The sequence below is a fragment of the Fundulus heteroclitus genome, chromosome 1 (genome assembly GCF_011125445.2).
Source record: "Fundulus heteroclitus isolate FHET01 chromosome 1, MU-UCD_Fhet_4.1, whole genome shotgun sequence".
Classification (NCBI taxonomy): domain Eukaryota; kingdom Metazoa; phylum Chordata; class Actinopteri; order Cyprinodontiformes; family Fundulidae; genus Fundulus; species Fundulus heteroclitus.
Window position 1 is genome coordinate 27,119,079 of NC_046361.1, and position 25,988 is coordinate 27,145,066.

A 25,988-nucleotide genomic window follows, 5' to 3' on the forward strand; every position below is an offset into this window, starting at 1 on the left:
GGTTTTCAGAACAAAAGCATTCGTGCTTAAATTTCTTATGTTCAGGGTAGGTTTATTTAAAGTTTTTTTGAAGTGTCCGAAATTATACCATTATATAAATTCTATTAGGAAACATTTGTTTATCTCATCATTCGCTGTTGAGGTTTTCTATATGAATCCAACTAAAATTACCTGATACACATACAGATTACCCATAGATTTTTTTTTTATTACAGTATGTAACAATACATTTTATGCCGTCAATCATCATGCTATCACAGGGCTTCTCTCAAAGATATCTCAAAAGTTAAAACACCCTAAAAGCACATATAATATTGTGTCCATATTAAAAAATATATATAAAAATAAATATTTTTAAAATATAAAAAAAAATGGAAATGAAATGAGCTATGATAATTTTCTAAATCATCCACTAAGAACAAGTTATAGATACAGAACCGTTTTTGAAAACTAGTGTACAGCAGTGCACCAGTTCTTCCTCTTAGTGGAACCACAGCGCTCACACCCAGCCTCCGTATCGAAGCTTATTGGGCAGGAAGATGTTGGTCAGGAAGTCAGGAGCTATGGAGGACAGGGACTGTATTTCCGCCTTAACTTTACTCTGCTGCATCAGCTCCATCTACAAACAGACAAACAAACCACTTTAAGAGGCATGGAAGAGGAAGCTGTGCAAGAATGTTTAAATTGTGTGGTCATACACACATTCCTCTGCCATGTGTCACATAATAAGACACTAAAACGCTATAAGGAAGAACATAAATAAAAAAATATAAATACATAAAATATTACCAAGATGTTAACAAAATTCAACACTTAATCCTAATTTCATTAATGCAATCGCTTCTTCATGAAGCCGTTCACAAATCAGAACGGGTCTAAGGTGTGCCTGATTAAAACAAGTGTGCTTGAGACAGAAAACATGTGATACATCGACTGCAGATGATAAGTTTCATTACATTTAAGATATGTCATAGCCAAGTGAAGAGAACTGTTATACCACTCTGAGAAGACTACAAATGGGTAAAGACTGCAGAAGGTTGACAAAGACCTTGAATGTTTCCAGAGAGTCCGTTCACAGGTTTAAGTTAACGGAAAGGTGTCACTCCTTACATAAAAGCATGTTGTCCATGTGAAAGCTGAAGCTTGGCTGTTATTGGATCGGCCACCAAGACGATGACTCCAAGCCCACCTCAAACAGGGACGGAGCTAGAGCTAGACATATTAAGAAGTCCCGGAAGACAGAATGTCTATGGCTGCCTGACCTTAAATCCCACTAAAGATTTTAAATGGGTTTGAAGGCAGTTTCATGACACAAAACCAACAATATGAAGTGAAATGGAAGCCTTTGCCTATTAGGAGCGTACTATGTTCCTGAATAAATTAGCTGTGCTACTTAAATTGTTTTGTCTGATTTGTTCATGTCAAACACATACTAACTTTAATAGTTCACCAAAAATCTTAATTTCAGACCAACTTTGAGGGAAAAAAAAAAAAGTTTTTAGTCCTTTATTTTCACTCACCTCTTTGCACCAGTCAGGTTGGCTGGCTAAATACGGCCTCTTTAGCAAACTGTGGAGCTTGCTTTCATCTCCCTTAGTAAGAGGAATCAGGGAATCCTCAGGAACCCTTAACCTAAGGCATACAATTTTAATTTTAGATTACTGATCCGATAATTCAGATAAAACTTCTGACAAACTTTTCTGCATTTCTTAAAAAAAAAAAAAAAAAAAAAAAAAAAAAAAGGGCACAAAATAAGGACTTGGCTGGTTGAGAGAAAACAAGAAAAAAATGCAACAGACTACAATTAAATGCATATCAAAAGCTATTTTTTTTCTAAATTTGTTGAAATTGATGTGTACTTAAAATGTCATACACTCAAGTGCTGTCCCTTGAAGGGGGGAAAAAAAAAAAAAAACATGTCGACAGCAACTGAAACCAAAACAAACAATCTAAAATGTCCTCTGAATATATTTCCGATTGGAGGAAGGCGCAGGAAGTCGGAAGTAGCAAATTGTAAGTCCAAACCTCTGCAGGTCAGAGGGGAGAAGGCCAAGCCACATAACGCTCGGGACGGTCAGACTGTGGGCCTCAAATGACATTGCCTGTGGAAAATCCACAGTCCATTACAAGAGATCTCTCCAACACACACACACACACACACATCTTCAATATGCTTACATGCCCAGGAATTATTCACAAGCAAAACAGGAACGGGTACACAAACATAACCTATAAACATGTGCGTAATACACCCGACTAAAATGATTACTTCATACACAGCTAGTCTAAATATTCTGAGACTTAAGTTTGCTCTTCAGAAACTAAATAGGGCACCGTTGAGCAGCGGAGAAATACCAACACTCACCACCGACCCATACTTGTAGATACACATGATCTCAATGCCTGAAGAAGAAGAAAAAAAAGAAAAAAAAAAACGAGGGAAAGAGAGACAGACACCAATTTATCAGAGGAATAATCCTCTGAGCTTTGAACAAAGTAAAACATTACATACGTGTCTGGCCATGCAGACGGCTGAAAGCATCGACAGAGACTGAGGGAGTAACAGCCAAACTACAAAAAGCATTCATGCTTCTTGAATTTTTTCACATTACACAATAAACCTAAATGGATCTTACTGGGATGTTATGTGACAAACCAACACATAATATAGTGAAGTGGAATAAAAACCACGTGTGGTGTTGAGATATTTTTTTTTACAAATGTAAATCTGAAAAGTGTGGTGTGCACCCCAACGTCCCATTGCTCCCCGTGCTGCTGGACTCATCGTGCTGTGAGGATGCTCGTTTCTCCACCAGAGACAGGGAAGCTGGTCAGAATTCATAGCAAGATGGCTAGAGCTAAACGCCATCAATGCAAACCCATTACGTGAAACAGGTGTGAGAGCAGAGCTTCAGCTTGACAATGACCCCAAACACACGGCCTGAGCTGCGATCGAATGGCTTTGATCAAAACATATTTATGTGCTAGCGTGGACCGTTCAAGGCTCTAAATACAACTGAAAATTTGCGGAAAGTTTGCTAGTGCTGCTCACAGATGCTCACCATCCAGTCTGTCTCGACTTCAGCTCTGTGCCAAGAAGAACGAACGGCACATTTACTCGCTAAATGTGCAAATCTGGAACAGAAACATCGCTAAAGATGTGCAGCTGTAACTACAATGAAAGGTAGTTACATGAACCATTGATTCATATGGGATGAATACAAGTACATGTCAAACTTTTAAGACTTTAATAGTAAAAAAAAAAAACAACAACGTTGGTGTCATATTCCTTCCCCTTCACAACTATGCACAACTTTGTGTTGGTCTATCATATAAAATCCCAACTAAATTATGAAAGTGTGGCTGTGCAGGTACAAAACGTGGAAGGTACTGTAACACAACAAGCCGTATAGATGCTGATATGCGTTGACTTAGCGAGACCGCCAACCTAGCTGTGTGTGTCAAGAGATGAAAGGAGACCCGTTTTTGATAGATGTGGTGAGCTATGCAAAGCATGCGTGAGAGTTAAACTGATCTGCGTTCAGATAAACCCTCCGTACCATGAGGGTCAGCATCCACAAGGGCAAAGATGGGAATGCGTAGCGTGTCCCACAGTTTTCTCACCATCAGTCTGCTGTTCACGTCTGGCACACCTTTACCCTGGCCCACACGAGAGCAATATTACATTTATTGTCACTCAGGTTACATAAAAAAAAAAAGGCTATGGCTTAAAAACAACAACAACAAACGGTGATGATGATGCAAGGAGAGAGCTTCGCGCAGAAGTCATCATCCAGCAGCCTCTGGAACGTTGCATCCTTCTCTATAATCATGATAAATTTAGCTGATGAGACAATATCTGAATATAATTAAGACCTCATAACATTTGCCCCCTCATATAAAAAAAAAAAAAAAAACCTCCAGAATGAAACACTATGTACACTTAAGAGTGGACTACAAAAACAGAATAAAAAAAGTAAAATTTTCTTGAAATTAGTGTATTTGTCCCTAATTTGTGCGGGTAAATGAGATTATCTGCAAACGGAATGAGTATTTTCACCTCTAAAATAAGATAATTATTTATACTCCACTTGAAATAAGATGATGGAGAAGAGTTGTTCCTGTTTTAAGTGCAAACATGTTATTCCATTTAAACTTGCCTGCTCAAATCAAGCACAAATGCACTCATTTCAAGAAAACTTTACTTGTTTTTAGTCACGGTTTTGCAGTGTGAGCTGGGCTTTAAAGGATACTTCTTATTCCAGCGATGTTTGAGGAAACTGAAACAGCCTGAAAGTAAAGAAGCATAAAAAAACAGGGCTATATATACTGGATTAGAAAGGGTAAAGTCTTGCAGAAGTCTTTCATGCGAAGTTGTTGACACATCCCGGCGCTGTTCAGCAAATTTTGCATAGCATGTTGCACTGAGACATGCACTGAGAACGTTCCTGTCAACAGCACAAACCATATGGTAAGCTGGTGGTGACAGCAGCGCGCTGGAAAATAGTGCCGATGAGGCAGAATATAGCGACGTAGAGGCCAGGCTAATTATCTTACTTAAATAAAATGGCGCTGGGCAGCGTGGGAAGTTTAAACATATTTGACCACAGCATTAATGACAAAGTCAACCATAAATTATTTTAATAAGAACATGATTTACATCTGACACATGGAGGGAATAAGAGTCCTTATGCTGTGTCTGAAAATGTCCCGTCAGAGAAACGCATTTCAGCGATCGACTGATAAAACAAGCAAGTGTGCCTGGTATCAATGTTTTTTGGTTATAGCACATCATGACCCTGTTTGCTCTTTGTTCTTCACTGCACCAGGGAAGGAGAGCAGAAGGTTTAAACTAAGCTTTTAATAAGTTGGTATTGAGTTGTTTTGATCTGCATTGTTCTTCGTGCATAACAGAAACCTGTACTGTGGAACAAAACACAAACGGGCACAAACAGCTGATTATTCAGGTGCTGTAATAAGTTATACATACTAGTATACTAGATCCTTTCTGAGCGCACAATTTTAAATTATATGGATGGATGGATCATTGATGAGCCACAGCTCTTGTGGGGAGAATCTATTTTTAAAAAGCTGCGCACTCCAGAAATCTCTTTTCTATGAAACAACTTTTGCTGCAATTACAGCTGCAAGTCTTTTAGCATATGTCTCTACGAGCTTTGCACATGTAGTGATTGAAATGTTTGCCCTTTCTTCTTTGCAAAATAACTCAAGTCAACTCGGTCAGATTAGATGGAGATCACTTTTGAACAGCAGTTTTCAGATCTCGTCACATATTCTCAACTGGGTCAGGGTCTGGACTTTGACTGGGCCATTCTAACACTTGACTGTTTCGTTTTAAACCATTAAATTGTAGCCCAGGCTTAATGTTTAGGGCCATTGTCGTGCTGGAAGGAGAATCTCTGCCTCAGTCTCAAGTCTTTTGCAGACTCCAACAGGTTTTCTTCCACGATTGGCCTGCATTTGGCTCCATCCATCTTTCCATCGACTCTGACCATCTTCCCTGTCCCTGCTGAAGAGAACCGCCCCCAGAACACGATGCCACCACCGTATTTGACAGTGGCGAATGTGTGTTCAAAGTGATGTGCAGTGTTAGTTCTCTGTCCCAGAGAACTAACACTTTGCATTTTGGCCAAAAAGTTCAATTTTGGTCTCATCTGACCAAAACACCTCCTGCCACATGTCTGCTGTGTCCCCAGCATGGCTTCTGGCTGCGAACGGGACTTCTTATAGTTTTCTTTTTACAATGGCGTTCTTCTTGCCACTCTTCAACTTGTGAGGGCAACTGGCTGTAACCTGACTCATGCCAGACTTATGTCGCTCCGCCTAGCTCCACTCTCATCCATCTGGGACACCGCCCATTGAAAGTGATTTCTCCAACCAATTTTATGGTCTGGCCAATCAGAACGCAGGGTTGGAGTTTCATAGATGTGACGTAGTGGAGACGTGACCGTGACGTGAGACTGTTTTGATAGCAATGGCGGCTCGTCGAGGAAGCAAGCGTTAACATTGATGCTGCTATTTCTTCCGTGTTGTCCAATCTACCGAATATTGTTTCATTAAAAGAACATCGGAGAACGGCTCTGAAGGCTTTTGTTGGTGGAAACCATGTTTTCGCCCTTCTCCTGACCGGATTTGGCAAGTTTTGTTTTCCGGGGCGCGTCCGCGTCTGCAGCGGACGCACCCCGGAGCGGTTAGCGTGAACCATGTTAGGAGGCCTTTAGTCCTCGACGCGGTCGGCCCGGGATCAACTCCGACCCGCGGCACTTTGCCGCCTGTCTTCCCCCCTCTTCCTGTCAGCTCACTGTCAATAAAACGCGTGCCACTTTTTTTTTTTTTTTCCTGCATCGCTATCATCAGCGTCACGGGTTGGCTTCGGTGTGAGTGGTTGAAATAGCACGTCGATAAAGATGACAGACAAGTGGCTTATCCAATCATATGCAAGAATTTTTGATAAGGCCCAGCCTTCAAAAAAGGCAATTCCTATGGCGGTGTCCCAGATGTATGTAAGTGGAGCTAGGCGGAGCCACATGCGTCTGGCTTGAGTCGAGTTAAACTGGCTGGACTCAGTGAAAAAAAAAAAAAAAAAAGGGGGGGGGGGGTGAATACTTTTGCACACCACACTTTTCAGATTTTCATTTGTAAAAACATTTTTCAAAATTATGTGCAATTTTAATGCCACTTCACAGCTGAATACAACTTTCCGTTGTTGTTGTTTTCTCCTTTTACACAAGATTCCAATAAAATATATTTACGTTTGTCGTTGCAATGTGACAAAATGTGGAAAAGTTTAATACTTTTGCAAGCCACTGTAGATCAAAGCAAATGTGTGCATTAGAAAGACAGAGTCAATATCCAGACCTAAATAAAAATAAGAATCTGTGCTTAAAAAATGTCACAATGCAAAGCTGGTGGAGATATACACCAAAAAAAAAAAAAAAAAAAAAAAAAAAAACTAAAGCTGTGCTTAAGAATAAAAGGTGGTTCTACAAAGCGTTGACAGAGGCGGCTGAATAGATAGGGTAGAAAACCATGAGTCATTTGAGACAGTTTCACAATCTAGTTTGTGTTGAGCTATCACATAAAATTCTAATACAATTTATTGAGGTTTGTGGTTATAACATGACAAAATATTTAAGCGATATGAAGCATCCAATCTGTAGCATCTCTAGAAATTGTTTTTGAGGTTCGAGGAATTTTAATTCTTACCGCCGAGGTGTGGTGGCAGTCAATCCTCGTTCCGTCCTCCTCCAAATAACACAGGTCGCCAGAAATTAAGCCCTTGGATGTGGCCAACTACAAACCAAAGTTACACAAACACACACACACACACACACACACACACACACACACACAAGGTGACATATGGCTATACGTGCCCCTTTTTTTTTGCAGCACTGGCTTTTTGAACTCCTCATACGGTCTATCTTTGTTTGATCAGTAAAACCATATTTACTCCACAGGTGTTTCCTGAACTATGAAGTGGAGCAAAAAAAAAAAAAAAAAAAAGAAATATGGTACCAATCTAAAAGATTTCACATGTTAGATTTTAGCTAATATCCAAAAGAATTCTGCTACGAGCTTTTAATATAAAGAGGTTCGCATTTCCTGCCAAGCAGTCACTGAATTATGTAAACCATCTGTCAGGCTGAAATGAATATGCACACTTACCACATGTAGTGATCTGCGAGGAACCTTCAACATGCAGGAGATGTCATCTATTATACTATCCACAGTTCTCTGTGACCCAAACAGCTGTGTGTTGTTGTAATATATGTCTCTGTGGAAGAAAAACTTCAAAGTGAGCGCATTCTTAAAAATGTCGCTTCTTCTCTGGAAAACCACTAAACAAAACAAAAAAAAAAGGAACGTAAAGAAATGGATTTCATTCATTCATTCATGACCTTTTCGTAGCATAAGAGTTGCTCTGCACGAGTCGGTAGATGACGGAAAGAATCTTCAGAATTTGCGCTTTGAACAGAGAAAGAAGGACAAGTTTCAGTTATTTATGTTTTACTCGCAACCATCAATTCTTTTCTAGTTTTACAAGACACGAGCAAGAAAAGAGACCCAGAAAAATAATCCGCTCTTTTCCATGTGAACCGATCCTTAAAAGCCAGTTTCGGCATGTTCTGTCTCTGCCAATTTGTCACCTAAAACTAAGTCTGACTTTTACTGCCGTCTGTGCAGTTTGCTCGTATGCTTATAATGAATACAAATTAAAGCCACATGAAGAACCACACAGCTGGAAAGAGCGTTGGACTAAAAACAAGCGGGAGAGTCGAATGCGAAGCTGATGTGCAAGAAGCGTGGGCATATTCTCACCAAATTTAGTAACGGATGAAGGACAGTCGCTCCTGACGGAGGTGACCGAATGCTCCGAACTCATCTGAAGCCCGACAGCACTGTCAAAACTTAATGTGGGGAAAGAAAAAAAAAGAAAAAAAAGAAATTAAAGCCGTTTTACATAGACTATATGGTCTACGTTTGTTGTTGGAGCTTTAAAGTTATACACCCGTTTCAGACCTACAAGAAGATCCAACATTACATCATCCTCCCGATTCATCCTTTTAAACTTTTACAAAAAGGACTGGGTGGGAAAGCGACAGGTTTTGATGCGTAGAAGACTGACGAGTCTTTGTTTTGAACGCGAGATCACCACGACTCGTTCATTTCAAAGCGCTGTATAGGTTTGCGTGCGTAGGCCCAAAGCCTTTTTCTTACCGCTCTAATCTTTTATTGAACAGGAAGTTGTTGAAGCGTCGATTGTTTTGACTCTACGGTCTTCATAGGGCGCACTTTATGTGAATCCAGTCTGACCTGACTGACAAGACTAGGTTGGTGTTTCTCTCCTATTGAGAAAGTAAAAACAAAACTGCTAAACGTAACCATGTAAGGCCTCACAAAAAACGTGTCTGAGTATTTTTTATTTATTTGATGACAGGTCATGTGGTTTAGCTCAGGACTGGGAGGAAGCAAGTGTGATTCGAGCTCACCGTCCACTGGGTGAAGAATCGTGGACTAACCCTTTTAGCACTCTAGGTGTGGACCACAGTGATATTCTCATTGTATGATAACCCAGAGTATATATATATATGGTACCATAGATTCATTTACCAAAGTATTAAACTGATTAAGTTTTTTCCAATTTAAATAGAAAAGCAATATTATTCCTAATACGGCTAAAATAACTTCAGACTTTAATTATTGCAGTTATAATAAGTGTTTTAACACTTATTGAATGTCTGTGCATTTGTCTCTTTCTTGTACGGGAGAGCAAAACACACAATTCAGTCAGCTGACCTGTGGGGGGGGATAGTGCTGTATCACTCTGTGCTCCGTACAGGCAGAGGAAACAACTATCATACTGGCACTTTCTCTGCCATCTAGTTAAACGGTCTTTAAACTGTAGAAGTCGCGTCAAGAAATCTGTTAGCAGTTTTGAAATTGTAACTTTTTCATAACCTTGGCCTAAATGAAGTTCACTCCATCAATAACCTTCTACAAAGCCATCTGATATGCTGCCAAGTGTTTTTCAAGGCGTGTTTAACAAGAACTTATTTCCTTACAAGAAAGACTTGAATAAATAAAACCATAAATAAAGACAACAGCTGAATATGCAATCTTATTAATGTCAAATCTCACTCTCAATTAATCACAAAGCTGACTTTCAGCTGTTAAGTCCTCAGCCGGATTTACAACAGATCAAAGATGACTGACAGAAAGCACCGAATGGCAGGCACACGCGATGATCTGCTGAACAGCAGGACAGACGCACTTAAGCGTATTCAAGCCATAACATGGAAACGAACGTTGTCAGCATCAAGATCTAACAAGGATTTAAAAAGCTATGGCTTCAAAATTGCTAAAATGTTCCAACATCCTGCCGATGCAGTTTGAAATCCTTTTAATGAAATTCCAGAAAAAGTGCTGAGTGATCATAGATTTGCTCTGGCTGCACGGAGCGCAAAGTTACACAGGCATAGACCCTTTCCCTCCCCTACGTGTGGCTTCACTACAAGTCACCTGGCACAAACAAAGCTACTGTAGTTGTGACACTTTTTGAAAACTAAAGGAACATTTAGGAAAAAAAAAAAAGTCGCGTTTAAATCCAGCTTACCTGATATTGGCCCAAGTAGATCGGTTGGGCAGTACCAGGATAGGGACTTCACCTCTGGACAGACTGCTCACTATTCCCAGGATTACGCCTTCAATGTGAGTTAAAATTTCATCCCTAGATAAAAATAAATCAAAGCAGCAAATAAAAACAACTAGTCCTCTTTGATAAAATAAACTCAAACGGTGACACTGACACAAACATGCCTCTGAATACCACAGTCAATGGATAACACCTTGCCCTCTAACAGCACAAATCATGTTGCACATTTCTGTACCGGGTTGTAAAGGGTTGAGTTTGAATTCAGTATTTGTGTGTTCTGTATCTAAAAATAAGTCGCTAAGCCACAGATGGCCAGGGCTGCACTTAATATATATGCTTTGAATTTGTTGATAATTATTGATATTAATCAATATGATTTCTATTTTATCTATGTGCTTTTTTCCCTATATTGTCCAGCCCTAACAATGTTTATTTATTCATTTTTTATTTATTTTATAAACATGACAGGAAAAGTTATCTAATGATAACCCTTAATAAAAATCTATAAAATATGAGTCTAATAATAATGGCTTTCTTGTGCAACAGTGAATAAAAAACACATCTGCTTTTGTGTAGGTGTCTGAGGGATACTACAGAAGGATAAATTTATTACTGTATTTCCTGTACAAATTTGACAGTCAGCCTTGAACTCAGTAAACAGGTCAAAACAAGTTTGGTTTACTCTAGATTTTGGTGAAAAGAGCCGGATTTATCCCACCATTACTTACACATAAATTGTAATTTGATCCCAGCACACCTCCATTTCATACCCTATATTTTACACACCCTTTATTTTATTTATTTTATGTATTCACTGGTAGTTAATCAAATTTGACGTAAGGACGTAAACGTTACGTCAAATAAACAGATTACGTAACCCTTACTTGTGTCTGACGTAACTGGATGGCGTTGGACAAAATCGGTTAGCATTCTTTTTTAGTTTTCTACAAAAGTAGGTAATTGGTAACAAATCAAACTAAAGATTAGCAAAAGCGCACTTTGTTGATTTATTATTAATGCTTATTAACAGCACCAGACTACGTTCCCTAAACTACGTGCCCCCCTGAGACATCGCGATGGCAGCCGCGCTAACAACGTTTGCTAACCTTCAGTGTCAGAAGTAACAAGGAACAACTTACTGACTGATTTCACCCACACTGCGTTGGTTTTCTGTCATAACGTCGACGTTGTTCAACAGCTGAACACGAAGCTTGTCAATTTCAGAAAAGAGCTGTGCGTCAAAAGAACTCATCGTGTGGCTCTAGATAAACAAAAACAGCAGCTAATACCTGTCGCACAGTTTAGCAACAGGAACAGCTTGAACCTCAAATCTCGCGGTTTAATGCAGCCGAGAGACTGATTGGCTCGTGCTTTAATAGACGGGAACAACTTAAATTGTGAAGCATCAACGTTAACATAGTTTGCGCTTGAATAAAACACGCTTTGTTAATTTTCTACGTATGATGTTGCCTTATTAAATAGACATTAAAATATATTTTAAGTATTATAGCACGTTTTACACGATATGTGCTTATAAATGAGCGTTTTTTTGCATAGCCTTTGGACACCATTGAAAAGAAATTATTTTCATTACAGAGATAAATCTTTTATGCATTTGTTGAATCTGATGACCGCCCTTGTATGGTCAAATCTGAAGCAGTTGTGCTTCTCTTCATTGTTATTTAAGTGTTAATTCTACAAATTGCTATAAAGTGGCAAATGTCCTTGGCAGAATTATATCACTAAAAACCAAAACAAACAAAAACAACAACAACAAAACAAACACGAAAAGAAAAAAAAAAAAAAAAAAAAAAAAAAACAATATTTGGTAAATGCAAAGTTTTTTGATTGTTTGAACAAGTTATTGCACTTTTTTTCTTTTTGAACTATTGCTTTTGGGCTTGTTGCAAAAAGAACTGCTGTTTATTAAAAATGGGTGATGTTAATTTCATAACCACGTGAAAGTTTTATTTTTTTTATATAGCGGTAGATGTAATACATGTGATGTGTTGAAAAGTATTCAAAACACCTGATCTTAGATTTTTTTCCTCATTTAAACCACAGATTGGAAATTAACAATGCCTAATAGTCTAACTGGTGGAAGGAAAATATACATTCTTTTCAACATAATCTTCTAAATAAAAATCTGAAAAGTGTGGTGGGCACTGGTATTTAACCCTTCCATTATGATACCCTTAAAAAAAATGAGGCAACAGTATCTTTATAGTCCACCTGTGTTTAATAGGCCATGTACACACCTAGTTGGGTCTTTATTAAAACAAATATCTCTCCCACGTTATTAAAAATAATATTATTCACACTGAATTATTTTCAGGAAAGTTTTCATTTACACATACCCACAAAACACACGCCTGAGCGCTGTTTTAAACATGCCAAAGGCATAGGATGCAGTGTACCATATAGCTAGCCTAGGAGCTATGTCAGCCAGTCAGAATCCTTCAAAACAATGGCCCTGTTAAACGGCATTGTGCCTCTGTATCAGAAGTGAGTTGGTGTAAAACAACTGACCTCCAAGTGCTCTTTCTTCTTTGCACCTCAATGTGTTGGAGCAGTTGGGCTTGTAGAAACAACCAAGCTAAAAGTATCTATTTCCAATATTCCATGTATGCTTTTACTCTGAAGTCTCAATACTGAGGTGAAGACAGGAAACGTGTGGTTGCCACCTTAGCCTCAATTGGAGTCCCATTTGACTTCATTGCAGAGAACAGTCAATCTCAACACCGACGTAAAAGTTAACACCTCTCTGATAGCATTCATTTTTGCTCCACTGCATGGCCAAGTCTATAACTGTGGTCGCACAAGTGACGTCAGCAATGCACGATTAGTTTTAGACTGTGATGTGCCAGATGCTAAAACTCCATTTTGCCATGTAAAAAGTCTTCAGAAATTTCCACTTTGGCCAGAGTTTTCAGAAATTATTGTTTTTAGTGATGTGCAGTTGAATTTTCATGTGGATAAAAGGCCAAAATGCATACAAATGTATTTGTTCTCTGTGATATCCGGCTACGTCTGGACTGGGCCTTCATTTTAGTATACATCCAGCAGTTCTGTTAGTGCCTTGGGGTTGTTAGTGAATGCAAAAGGGGGACACATCATGATTTTCAGTTCTTACTTTTCTCATCTGAAATAATTCAGTTGTGGTCCATATAAAATGGAACTGCAATGCTTTGATCTGAATTCCTCGTTAATTTACCCCATTATTCTCCCTCTTTACCCCTTTTCTGAGGTGTGTCTGAGAGCAACGTGTTTTGGTGCGGTGTCTTTAAATCTAAAGGGGGCACTCCATCTCGTTCAGCCTTCTTGTAGCATGCTGGGGGACGGTATAATGAACCACCGAACATTTCCGACCTATCCACTTGTAGCTTTGGCATCCTTCAGCTTGGACAACAAGATTGCTCTGATAAATTAAGAAGTCTATGACCTTGTTTAGCAGTTGTTAAATAATATAATAGAAAACAGAGAAAACTGAACTGCTTGAAAGATATTACCTAAAATAATATAAAGATATCTCTGCAGCCCCTGAACAGACTACCTTCAACTTTTCTGCATTCCTAGAGACTCCCAGTACACAACAAAATCTATTTAGGACTAAATAAGTGGATTTTGCATAATATGTCCCCTTTAAGGAACAAGCAGAAACATGAAGACAAAGTGAAACCGGCAGATCAGTGATAAAACTACAGATAAGTTAATTTATAAAGCTATAGCCTACCCCAAGCTTTGAACATCACACAAATGGACAGAGTATGACACAACTCTAAACCTACTAAACCAGGGGAGCAGTTATCAGAGAAGCAGTCAAGATGTCAATGGTGCCTCTAAAGGAGCCACGGAGATTTGTTGTTGCGTCAGCAGAATTATGTTAGCAGGAAATTTAGTAGTACTGCACTCAAAAAACGCTGGCCTTTAACGAAATGTGTCAAGAAGAACAAACATAAAGACCCATTTCCAGTTGTTGAAATTTGGTGGTGGCAGAATCATGCTGTGCTGGTGCGTTTACCACACCAGGGACAGTGAAACTGGTTAAAAGGAATGTGAAGATGATTAGAGTCAGATGTGGATCATTGTCGAAAGAAAAACCCAAACAAGATTTAAGAAAGGGGCAAGGGGTTCACTGTCAGAGCATATTCTTCTGCTGGCCCATTTAAGTTCAAGACCTAAATTGAATTGATAATCTGTACCACCCAATTGTCTGAGTTGAGATATTTGAAAAAAAATAGAATAAAGAAAATCTTTGGTCTCTCAATATGCTACGCTAGCAGTGACACGTAGTTGTAATTGCAAAAAGCTGCTGCTTTATTATCACATACTTCCATTAAATCACATTGAAGTGTTTGGAAAATGTAAACATGATTCTTGTGCATGAATACTTTTGAATAGCATTCTTATACACACTTTGAATTTTAAATCATGCAGCCTGTTTGGTAGTTTTGATTCTTTCTTTCTAAAAGCTGAATGTTATTACACATTTTGTCCTTCATTCCAAGAATGTGTGTGGGCTGTAGTGGTTTAAGGTAATAAGCCAACGTTGGCTAGTGTTAGGAAAAATTCCCATTAGCACCCTCTGTGGGCCTCAGTAATGAGACGTTCTATCCGAGCCTGCTGCTACTTGTCTAAGGTGTGTCTACTGAACGTGTGTCTCCTTCTGTTTGCGTGAGTTTCTGCGGCGCTTTAGGAAGGACGTCGGTGGGGGCTTGTTTTGCTGTGGTAAGACTCCACAAGGATATGAATATATATTGTTTCCTCTTGGACATGTGGAATGGATTTTTTAAGGATGATTTTGAAAATGCATTGACAAAGCATGCCAGCATGCGTTATAGCACTTGATGAGATGTTATAATCCCCTCTTGATAAGGGGTCTGTTTACAGTACGGTTGACTAATTTCAGCTGTTTTTAAAGACCAAAACAATGAAATGATTTTAACAAAAAGTGACATCCGTAAACATATGCATGTTTGGTATAATCAACAACCCCTGAAAAATCTGTTTCTGTTTCTTCCTTGCGTCATTTAGCAATTACGTTGCTTCATTGGTAAAATATGAAAATGTGCTCCGTCGAATATTAGGTTATCCAGTGTCTTCAGCTTGTAGAGCTGTTGGCAGGCATGCTGTGTGTGTGTTTGCAGTGGCACTGTTGTCTTTCTTTCACAGTGCGAAGGCCCGGCCAGAGCTCTGTGTGCAACGAGATCTAAAAAAGAAGGGGTCCATACCCTCGACCTGACCCTGAATATTTCCGAAAGTTACTTTCTGAAGGTCGCCCTTTCCCCTGAGTGGCTGTGACAGGCTGCTTCCGTGGGAATCACTCTTAATTTCTTTGTAATTGCTATCTTTTAGTGATGATGAGCAGCCCCTCGCTAAAGCTGAAAAAGAAAAAAATCTTAATATGTGGAAGACCGCATGTTGCCAGAGTCCTTTTTCATCTTTTTCAGAAAGCCCCGAGACCCCCGCTGTTCCTTTGGCCAGGGAGAGATTTGCGTCGAGTGTGAGGCCCTAACCTGAGGAGACAGAGTGCAACGAGTCATATGCATGTCTCGGGATGAGTGTTTGTGCTGGGCAAGAGGAGGGAACTCAGGGGGAAGTAGGGGGCTGCAGGGTCAGAGGAAAGAAAAGGGCTAGGTGGAGGGAGGGGCAGGGGGGGGCACCCTTTGCAGGTGAGGGGGATTAGCGGCAGCTAGAGGCCTATAGAAACTAAATACAGATCTGTCAACCTAATCCTCACAAATAGAAAGCAGAGCTGCCCTCCTTTCACAATCCACATAGCTCCGCACATCCACCTCCTGCTCCATTGCCCCGCAGTCCAAACACTCACACAAACACACACAGTGCACCTCTGGGTCTCCATTTGTCTGGTTCTCATCAGCGTTGGTCACTTTGGCTATATCCCCCCGCCCCTCCCCTCTCTTTAATGACCACTATCCCCAAAAGAGGAGCTAACAGATCACCCAGTGTCCATTCTGACTGACAAATCAACATGGCCTTATGGAGTGATGAGAGCAAGAGTCAAGGGGGCATGGCCTCTCACTACACTGAGAGGAATCTTAATGGGACCACAGCCTGGAGCTGCATTAAACTGGCTGGAACCTTTATCAGGCCCAGACACCTCGGTAATGGATCCTGAAAAGTATGTGGCTGGGTTAGCAGACCAACTCACTGTCAAACCCGATGACACCAGTGACAGCGTGCCTGAATGATAACATCCTGCAATGGAATAAGCGCCATAAGCCCGGCATTAAGGGAAAGCTTAACTAAAATGGTATCTCTGACTGTCAGCACCAGCAGCTATAACTGATGGATCTGGCTTGACTGCTGAGGGCTATATATCAGATCCAAGCTACTCCGGTGTTCCCAAGTGCCATATCCAGTTGCAGGCAAACACAGAGCTGACAGGACATACCTCATACAGGCGAAAGTAGGTAGTGAGTGATGGCAAAGAGTCCTGCAAGGTGCAGCGTTTCAAATGACGCCATATTGTATTTCTTACCATAAAATCCCGACAGCTCATTTTGACATGTGATGAAACCCATTTGTTACGGCAATTCCAAACTAATAAAATAGGCTTCATGTGAAGACTAGTGTGGGGTAGCAGTTGCCAGCGCCTTTCGCTTTTTATTTCCTGTTTTAAGATACGGTACTTTGAACACGTAATAGTCTCAATACAGGTTTCATCTGTTTTTGCTTTTTAGTTGTTTAAATTCAGTGTTTTACTTCAAAAACAACTGAAGTGCAGTTTTCAAATGAGGATTTAATCATTTAATGGTAAAAAGATTTGCAATCTTACCCAATGATGACAAGTAATTGCCCACTAAACCTAATAGCCGGCAACAAGCTACTGCCATCAAGAAATTGTGCTAACTGGCAATTATTCTTTTACATGGCTGTGGGAGAATGTTGACCCACTCTTCTTTGCACAATTATAAGAAACTCAGCATGATAGAGGGTTGAGCCTCTGCTGTTTAAGGTCACACTATAATTTTTAATCAAGTCGAGAATTTAACTAGGCCACTCCAATACTGCAGCTTTGGATTTTTTTAGCCATTCAGCGCCCTCACATGCTACGACTTGGATAAGTGTCCCGCTGCATGAAACAAATGTGCTTGAGGTTAAGCTCTCAAACTGATTGCTTGAAATGATGATTCAGAATTTGCTGCTAAAGATCAGGTTGGGAGAGCTGGTTCTATCAATTACAGCAATCCTCCAGGTCCAGAATCAGCAAAGCATTCCCAGACTTTCCACACTACCACCACCACGTGTGACTTTAGATGTAATGTTTTTTTTCTTGAAATGCTGTGTTAGTTTTACTTTAGACCTGACAGGATGTGGCCTTTCCAAAACATTTAGTTATCTTCTGTTGACAGTTAACAGAATATTTTAGTATTAGAATCAAAAAGAGCTTTATTGTCAAGTAGTGTTTTACACATACAAGGATTTTGCTTTGGTGATAAGGTACTACACAATAGTACCTTATCATGTAGAAATTCATAATATGGAATACACAATACAAATGCAAGTCGTATAAGAATTACTGAAGAATAGATAAGTATAACACAACTATTTGCAGTGCCAGAACAACCTGGCAGATATTTACATGTGCAATACTCTGGGTTTGTGTCGTATTGACGTATTACAATGAGAGAAGGTATAGTCTACATATATATATATATATGTATATATGTGTGTGTGTGTGTATACAGGCATGCATATGCATATACAGTTGCATGTATACGCACACAAATACATGCATAGACATATACACACACAAACACATTAAACATCTTGGGGATCATTAAGATGTAATTCTAGGATGGGCCTTTATTTTATTTTAGGGCAGCAGTGGTTTTTGCTGCAAAACTCCTCCTAGCATCCCATTTTTGCCCAGTTGCTTTCACATGTTTGAATCTTGAACTCTGACATTAACTGAAGCCAGTGAGACCCGCAGTGCTTTCGATGCCATTCTGGGTTGTCAATTGTAATTTTAGCAGGTCGGCCACTTCTGGGAACTTGTGCTCCATAGTTTTTCCACTCATGGAAAATCACTTTCAAAGTTTTAGAAATAGTTTTTGTTACCTTTTTTCAGACTGATCAATGTCAATCACTTTTTATGTGTTCCAGCTGCATTTGTAATTTGGAAATTCTGACTTTCGAGTCAGAAGAATCAACTGGAACATCCCACTCGGAAAGTCTGAGAGATCTTTCAAGGCCAATTGTCATATCCAACATGGCAGCTCCTCGGATCAACAACAGTAAACTGTGATGAAAACATCTCTTTTTTTTTTTTTACAAGACACAGTTGTAAGAGTGCATCTAAACTCAATGTTACATGTAGCAGCTGCAACTCTGAACCACATAAATTAAAAGTGCTGTTTGCATGTGAAAAGTACAGCTTTAAATGCCGTTCGTAAGATGTACTACAACAACTTTCCTGACCATTGCCATATTGGAATCCCGACTTCTCCGACTTTGTTAACAGGAACGCTGTTATCTTGGGTGTGATGTCATTCACAGCTCTAGGTTCTGTCTTCAAAAGACAAATGGAACGCAACATTTGTTTCCCAATTGTTCTTGTATTTCTTTAGACTGAGGCATTATGTGTTACCTTTTGAGTTATTTTAGCCTACATCTTGTTGTCAGAAAGTTGCGTTAAATTGATTTCCAAATTCTACAGGTCTGACAGTAATCTGGCTTGGCAATTGAAATTGAACTCAGCTGTTTAAGAATAAAAGTGGTTAGTCGAATTTATTCATGATTCAACAAGGAGGTAGGGAATTTAGTTACAGAATGTAAACTATAAAATCCTGCAGCATGGCTCAGTTGGTAGCACTGATGCCTTGCAGCAAGAATCAAAAACCTTTTATTGTCACTGCATGTTAATGTGTTGATATTTTTTTAAACAAACACAAACAATATATACAGGTAGACCCAACAGACATAGAAATACTTTTTTATTTCTAATTTTTTTTTTATATATAGAGATGAAGTCAGTCAGTTAGCTACACTGGGCAGACAAACTTCCTGAGAAGCCCGCAAAATAGTCTTTAGGATCTGCTAAAACTCGTACCGAGTTCTGAAAGTCAGTCCATTTTGAACAATATGAATTACTGTGTTGCATGAATTAATCACTCAAAGCATCTTTGATTATACAATCATGCCTGCAGTAAATTCTGTGTAGTAAACTTAAAGCTTTATATACCGAACTGTGCAGTGAAATGTTCCTGATAAGTTAGAGTGTGCAAATATGCATTCACAGTAGTGTTATTGTGACGCGTAACAGACTCAGTCTCCTGAGCAGGGGGTCATAGCCTTGACAGCTTGTGCAAAGAAGCTGTTTTTGAGTCTCATAGTTTTGGATATAATGTTCCTGAAACTTTTCCCTGAGGGAAGTGGGGCAAACAGTGCTTTGCCAGGGTGGGTGGGATTAGTGGCAATATGTCTGGCCCTTCCCTAGCTCCTGCAGCATAAAGTGAGTCCAGTTCATGCAGACGGCACCCCACAACCCCTGTCCTGTCCTCACCACCCGTGCAAGGTCCTTCCTCTCTGTGCAGCTCCCATACCAGGCAGTTATGCTGAAACACAGTAGCGATGCAAACGTTTTTTAGCAAACCTCACCACTGTGTTTGTGGGGTGGACAGCAGAACAGTCCTGGATGAAGAGGGTGAAGAGAGCAGGGCTGAGGACACAACCCTGTGGCGTTCCTGTGTTGTGGATCAGTGGAGCAGATGTTTGTTTCCCTATCCTCACCACCTGGGTCCTGTTGGTGAGGAAGTCACTGATCCAGGAACAGAGCAGTGTGGATAATCCAAGGTTGTGGAGCTTCAGAGCCGGCATGTCCGGGAGCACGGTGTTGAAGGCTGAGCTGAAATCCATGAATAGCATCCTGACATAGGTGTTGTGATGCCGCAGATGAGTTGGAGCTGAGTGCAGCGAAAAACGAAACAAGTCCTGAGTTTGAACCCTGGTCTGATCTCTTTCTGCATGGAAGTTGCATGTTCTCCCTGTGCATGCGTGGGTTTTCTCTCCAGTTACTCTCGCTTCCTCCCACAGTCCAAAAACAGGACTGTTAAGTTAATTGGTCTCTCTAAATTGCATTTTGATGTGAATGTGTGCGTGCATGGTCGTTTGTCCAGTGTGTCTCTGAGTTGGCCTGTGATGGAGTGGCGACCCACCTCTTACCCAGTGACTGTTGGACATAGGCACCACCCAAAACTTGCGTGGATAAGCAAGTATAAACATTGGATGAATGGATGGACTTTAAATTAATCAACAGAACAAAAATTGTCTTGAATGTTAATAAATATTTTACAAAATAATCTGTGATGTAACTGTATCTGAGAGCTGCCATACTTCATTTCTTTAGGTATATAATCCAAATACTTATAAGTTATGTTTTTTAAACTATGTCTATTAAACTAAAAAAAAAAATCCATATCCTTTAAGTTGAGAGTTATACAATGGTACATACATGATCATAAACTCAGTTTATACCAATTATAATACAAAATATTACAAATCCAAGTGATACTATACCTATATAATTGTGTTATAAATAATTGAAGACTAATATATCATATATTGGGCTTTAAAGCATAAATGCAATCATTCCCAAATGCTAAATGTACTTCCTGAAGTGAACTATTTCAAAGCTGCTTCTCATACCCACCCACTCTCTTGTTCTTTTTTCTCTCTGCTTGTCTCACAGCTGCACCTCACATGTTCATGAGGCCCCTGAAAGTGCGAGACACCAGAAGGGGAACATTTGCAATAGCTCAGCTCCACCTGGTTAGGCTGTTTTAACAGGCCATCAGCTTTTGCACTGCACACATTGGGGTTGGGCCAAAAACCAGGAGGACCAGACAGGCAGATCCAACTGGGTGGAGAGGGGAAAAAAAAGAACATGTGCCTCCACCATATCATGTCCTTGCAGCCGACCCCACATTGCAACCTATTAAGACATTTTTTTTTTTTAAAGAAAGATTTACTCGACAGACCCACTTCCCAAAACCTCATCCGCCTCTCTGCATCCACAGATCTTCAAAGGACTATTGCCTGCTGCTCTCCGAGGCAACACATGAAATAAATATTAATGTGACCTCTGACCACATGCTTTGAGCTCCTAAACAGAGTTAACCAAGCAGACAGGAGGAGCACCAGCTCTCGCAATGCCCTTGGGCCGTGACAAAAGATAGGAAGAAATAAACACATTGAACAATGTGATAAACAGATGACAACTTTACACGAGTGTTAAAGAGTATTCAGGGGATGTTTTAATGCACTTCTGTGTGGTCTTTCTTTGGCGCTTTGTATCCTGCTCCAACTTGTTGGAGGGCAGACGGGAGTGGTTGTTCACACTGCCTTAGATGACAGAGAGAAATGTTACAGTACAGCTGAAGTGCTTTCGGCGAAATACTGATTTTGAGTTTGATTTAAAAAAAAAAAAAAGACAAAATAAGTAAAAGCAGGTGATGATAGGCATGAGAATCTTGTGATCTAAGTTATAAACTCTAAAAGCACAGCCCTTTCAGATGTCTGCTACACCTTTAAAACTGGTGGGTTAAAAAAGTTATTTCTTCTGCAAACCAAGTCCTAGGTTAAATCCAGGCCTGTGTTGATTTGATACCATAGGATTGGGTTATACATTTTGATCCACCATACAGGGTTAGGGTTTCCTGCCAAAAATAGCTTAAATTGGCCGATGCCAATTCACTTTAACAAAGAAGGCTGGGTTAAAATGTCTGATCTATCTTCAAAAACCATCCAGTGGATGGGGACCAATTTGAAACAGTCAGTGGGCAATAATTGTGGTATACTCAGAACATGGCAACAAATTAAGAACGATTTATCGTAGCCAAGTAACACTACGTGAAAGGAGCAAGATAACAGGCAGGATTTGAATCCAGGATGTTATTACTGATCAAATGTGCCAACCTCACAATGTCTAACAAGCCTTCATTGACATGCACATCTAGATAACATCGTTTAAACTCAACATTTAATTCTATATTGACAGTCACCTGTCTGTATCGACTGTATGACCAATTATATCCTCAAACTGGAATTGCTGAACAATAGCTAGCACTTTCCTCTGCTTACTTCTGACCAGCTAAAAGGCTCGATTGTCATTTTAGGTAAACAAACATGGTTTTGTCATGTCATGGTTTGGTGGTGGACCCAAACAACGGGAGGGTACAGGCAAGATCATGTTTAAAGGAAATAAGTTAATGAAGACATTACATCTAGGAAACTAGGGACAAAAGGCGAAACACAAAGAAGCAAAACTGGATACAAACCTGAAGGGTGTGATTACGGAAACAGGATAAACCAACCATGACTCACTACAAACCTGAGGTATAAATAACTGTTGATGTGATGGTGGAGTAAGGAGGAGGGGTGTGACTAACTGATGGGTAACAGCTATGGGAGATAATGAACAAGAGCAACTGAGCGAGGCTGAGCAGAAATCACAATTAACACAGACGGGATCAAGGGAGAAAACTGAGACAACGATGAATAATGAAACAAAACACAGAACTCCACTAAAAATACTGAACCAATGAAAGACCACAACATAGAAAACCAAAGTCCAACAGATCATGTTAGTTTTTTTTTTTTAGAATGAGCTAAAGTGATCAGCAGAACTTAAGGACTGTAACATTATTATATGATATATATTTACAATCTTCACAGTTGTTATTTGATCATGAGGAAGAGTTTCATAGAAGTCTCATCAAAACAGAAACGAATACTTTTATTTTCCATTGTCATGCTTTCAAGGAAATTTGAGGTCTTTTGTGTAGAAGTCTAAAATACGTCCTTATATGGCTGAGAATAGCAGTTTATTAATAGTTATAAGGATAAATTCAAGGCTCTTGTCAATTCCAACAAACCAGGTCAACCCCTTCTGACCTAATAGGGGGCTAAAACCGCCCAATGTCTCTTCCCAGCAGATTGCAACCAGCATTTAGGTTGAAGAAATGACCCAGCAGTTTTTCTAAATGCTTAGCAGCTTGTCCTGAAAGGGTCTCCTTAGATTTATCACTGTAGCTGAACTTTTAGGTTCCCTTTTTTTTTCTTTTTTACTAACTCATTTAATCGCATTAAGGTGCTGGCCCTGACATCACTGTGTATTCCTGTTAATCTTGGCTGCTTCACTCAGTGTGACTTACTTGAGAAAAATCATGGCCTTTCTTCCAAAAGCTTTATCCAATGTGTTTCGGTGACAGATTTCAAACACAGTTTGTTCTGCCTTTCTGCTTTAATTCCCCTTGTCAAAGGCCCCTCAGTGCAGCTCACCCTGGTTGGCCTCAGCTTGTGCCCACTGTTTACAGGGACTGTCACCGGGCTCACGAAGGACTAAACAAAAGGGGGTCTGTTCCTTTTGTGCTGTCCAGGATTGTCTGCCCCTCACTGGGCACAAACTGATGAGATATTGGAGCGGATTTGACCTCAACAACCATACGGCACAGGAAATAAAGCAGAAGAATCACACGCTTGGAGAAAAGGGAACGGAAGCGATGGAGAGTGGAAGATGTGGACTTTTATGCAAGACCTTTTTAGGTTCCCAGTCAGACGCTGCTGTATTGTAAACACCTGCAGCCATTAGCTGGATCTGTCTGAGCACCGGATAGAAATGTTTACAAGTCACTACTACTAAGAGGCCTTGTAAAATCAAATGGAAGATGTGGTGTGCAGAAGAAGAAGTGGCACGATGTGTAATGCTTTAAACAGTGTCATTGGAAAAAGCAGAGAAGGAGCGCTTTTAAAGACAAGAACAACCACATTAGAGGGGCAGGAATGTGAGTCACACGGCATTACAGTTCATACCCTTTAAATGTTTTTACATTGTGTCAACACAAGATTCAATGTATTTCTGGGTTATTTTATAAATGGATTGCATTAAAAATAACTTTTTTTTCCTTTTTTTTTTTTTTTTTACAAATAGAAATACACGCGTCTTAGTAAATAGAGCCCACCTGTGTGCACTTTATCTTCAGTACAAATGAAGCTAATTTATAAATGCCCTGGAGATTAGTTAGAGAACATCAGTGAACGAACAGCATCATGAAGACCAAGGAACACAGCAGAAAGGTGAGGGAGAAAGTTTTGGAGAAGTTTAAAGGAGGGAGTATGGCACAATGGTGAAGCCACCAAGAAATGGTCATCCACTTAAGCCAAAAGGCCAGGCAAGGTGAGAGCATTAACGGGAGAAGCAATCAAAAGGCCTACGGTAACCATGGAAGAGCTGCAGAAATCCACACCTCTGGTGGGAGATCTGTTGGCTGGACAACCATTAGTTGTGCCCTAAATAAATCTCACCTAGTTTAAGAATGGCAGAAGGAGCTCCAGTCAGATGAAACTAAAACTGAACCGGCATTAACAATGTGACTAGGAGTAAAACTACCTGTGACATCAAGCAGACAACATCATGTTGTAGGAATGTTATTCTTTAGCAGAAACAGGGAAGCTTTTCAGAGCTCTTGGGAAGATGGAGGGGGTAAATATGTGTCCCTGGAAGAATATCCCTTAGCGGCTGCAAAAGACTTCAGACAGGGGAGGAAGTTAATCCTTACTCCAGAACCACAACCTTGAACACACAGGAAGAACTACAATGAAATGTGTATGTTTTAAGCATTTTCATGTGTTAGAACTGCCTTGTCAAAGTTCATAACCTGCGGTAAGACATGCAAATCGCTGTTTACAGATGCTCTCTGGTCAAACAAGGAGGAGAAAAAAAATCCATCTCTGGATGTTCAGAGCTGGAGGCATACCCTAAAAAAACTTACAGCTGCAGCAAAAAGTGGTTCAACAAAGTCAGTACTGTGAGTTCAGCACTGATGTACATCAAGCATTCCAGGTTTTTATTTGTAAAGAACTTATAAGATCAATTTCCTTCTGCTTCACAATTGCTCTCTATTTTGTGGTGGTCTATCATATAAATTCCCTATAAAATACCCGGAAGTTGGGTGTTGAAAAGAATGAATTGAATGCATTACAAGACGCGTCATTCTAAAAAAGATCCTAAAAACCCTCTGTCTCCTTTGATTCCTTTCTATGTTTGCAATCAAAGTTTAAGATGTTGGAGAGCTGCCCTTACTGTGTTATTACAGTCTAACTTTAATGTCATAAACATCACCTGGCAGATGGGAGCCATAAAACTTCTTCACTGCAGACCTTTGACAAGTGTTTTCTCAGAACAGCGATTGCTGTCCAAAGGAGTCCATCTGTGGTTATTTAAAAATCCTTTCACTTTCTCTGGAGCTCACAGCTGTGGCCAAAATTTGCAAAAGTTTGTGTCACTCTGACCGAACAGACGAGAGCCTTGCATTTTTAGTTCGGCTTTGAAGTCCAGGCAAGGATCAGACATTGAGGTCCCACGCCGGATAAATTTGTTTTAGTTGCAATTAAAAAGAGGCGTGACATTTGTGTTGTTTAGGTAACTAATACATATGGCTACTACATTCCATCCATTTTATACAATCAAATACTAAAGGGAAATTATTGTAAATAGAGATTGTACAGCTGTAAGATACAAACCATCAGAAAAGCTAAAAAAGCACTTTAAATCTCCAGCTTTCACTAAGTTTTAAATGATGAGACTTTCTAGATACTGAACTACGTGTTTTAAGTTATTTAATGTACAATAAAGAAATCTTGGTCTGTTAGGTATTGTCCAGTGACTATCAGCCCAAACAGTGATTCGAGCACTAGCATTCTTTTAACAGCAAACTCTGCACACATGTGGAATAAATGAGTGACTATATCAGGGTTTGAGGTGCAGGACCAAAGCAGCAGCAAGACG

The 25,988-nt window shown here is 39.8% G+C and overlaps 1 protein-coding gene across 1 annotated transcript; it reads right to left on the reverse strand.

Annotated features, from left to right (window-relative positions):
• Positions 1–198: 198 nt before the first annotated feature.
• Positions 199–11,506, reverse strand: spo11 (SPO11 initiator of meiotic double stranded breaks). The gene is made up of 13 exons (XM_036139452.1): positions 11,317–11,506; positions 10,139–10,252; positions 8,344–8,432; positions 7,923–7,989; positions 7,690–7,798; positions 7,228–7,314; positions 4,254–4,290; positions 3,750–3,859; positions 3,561–3,660; positions 2,366–2,403; positions 2,026–2,102; positions 1,521–1,632; positions 199–619 (listed from the first exon to the last, which is right to left on the reverse strand). Exons 1-13 carry the CDS (start codon positions 11,427–11,429, stop codon positions 500–502), a joined length of 1,173 nt encoding a protein of 390 aa, XP_035995345.1. The 5' UTR covers positions 11,430–11,506; the 3' UTR covers positions 199–499.
• Between the last annotated feature and the right edge of the window lie 14,482 nt (positions 11,507–25,988).

What these genes read in the sequence shown, in the direction of transcription:
- spo11 (XM_036139452.1), bottom strand. Translation starts at nt 11,429, where the DNA reads ATGAGTTCTTTTGACGCACAGCTCTTTTCTGAAATTGACAAGCTTCGT. An exon ending in TTCATCCGTTACTAAATTTG is followed by an intron (nt 7,990 to 8,343) that starts GTGAGAATATGC and finishes CTCTGTTCAAAG; the next exon opens with CGCAAATTCTGAAGATTCTT. An exon ending in ACTGCCACCACACCTCGGCG is followed by an intron (nt 4,291 to 7,227) that starts GTAAGAATTAAA and finishes CTTTACTTTCAG; the next exon opens with GCTGTTTCAGTTTCCTCAAA.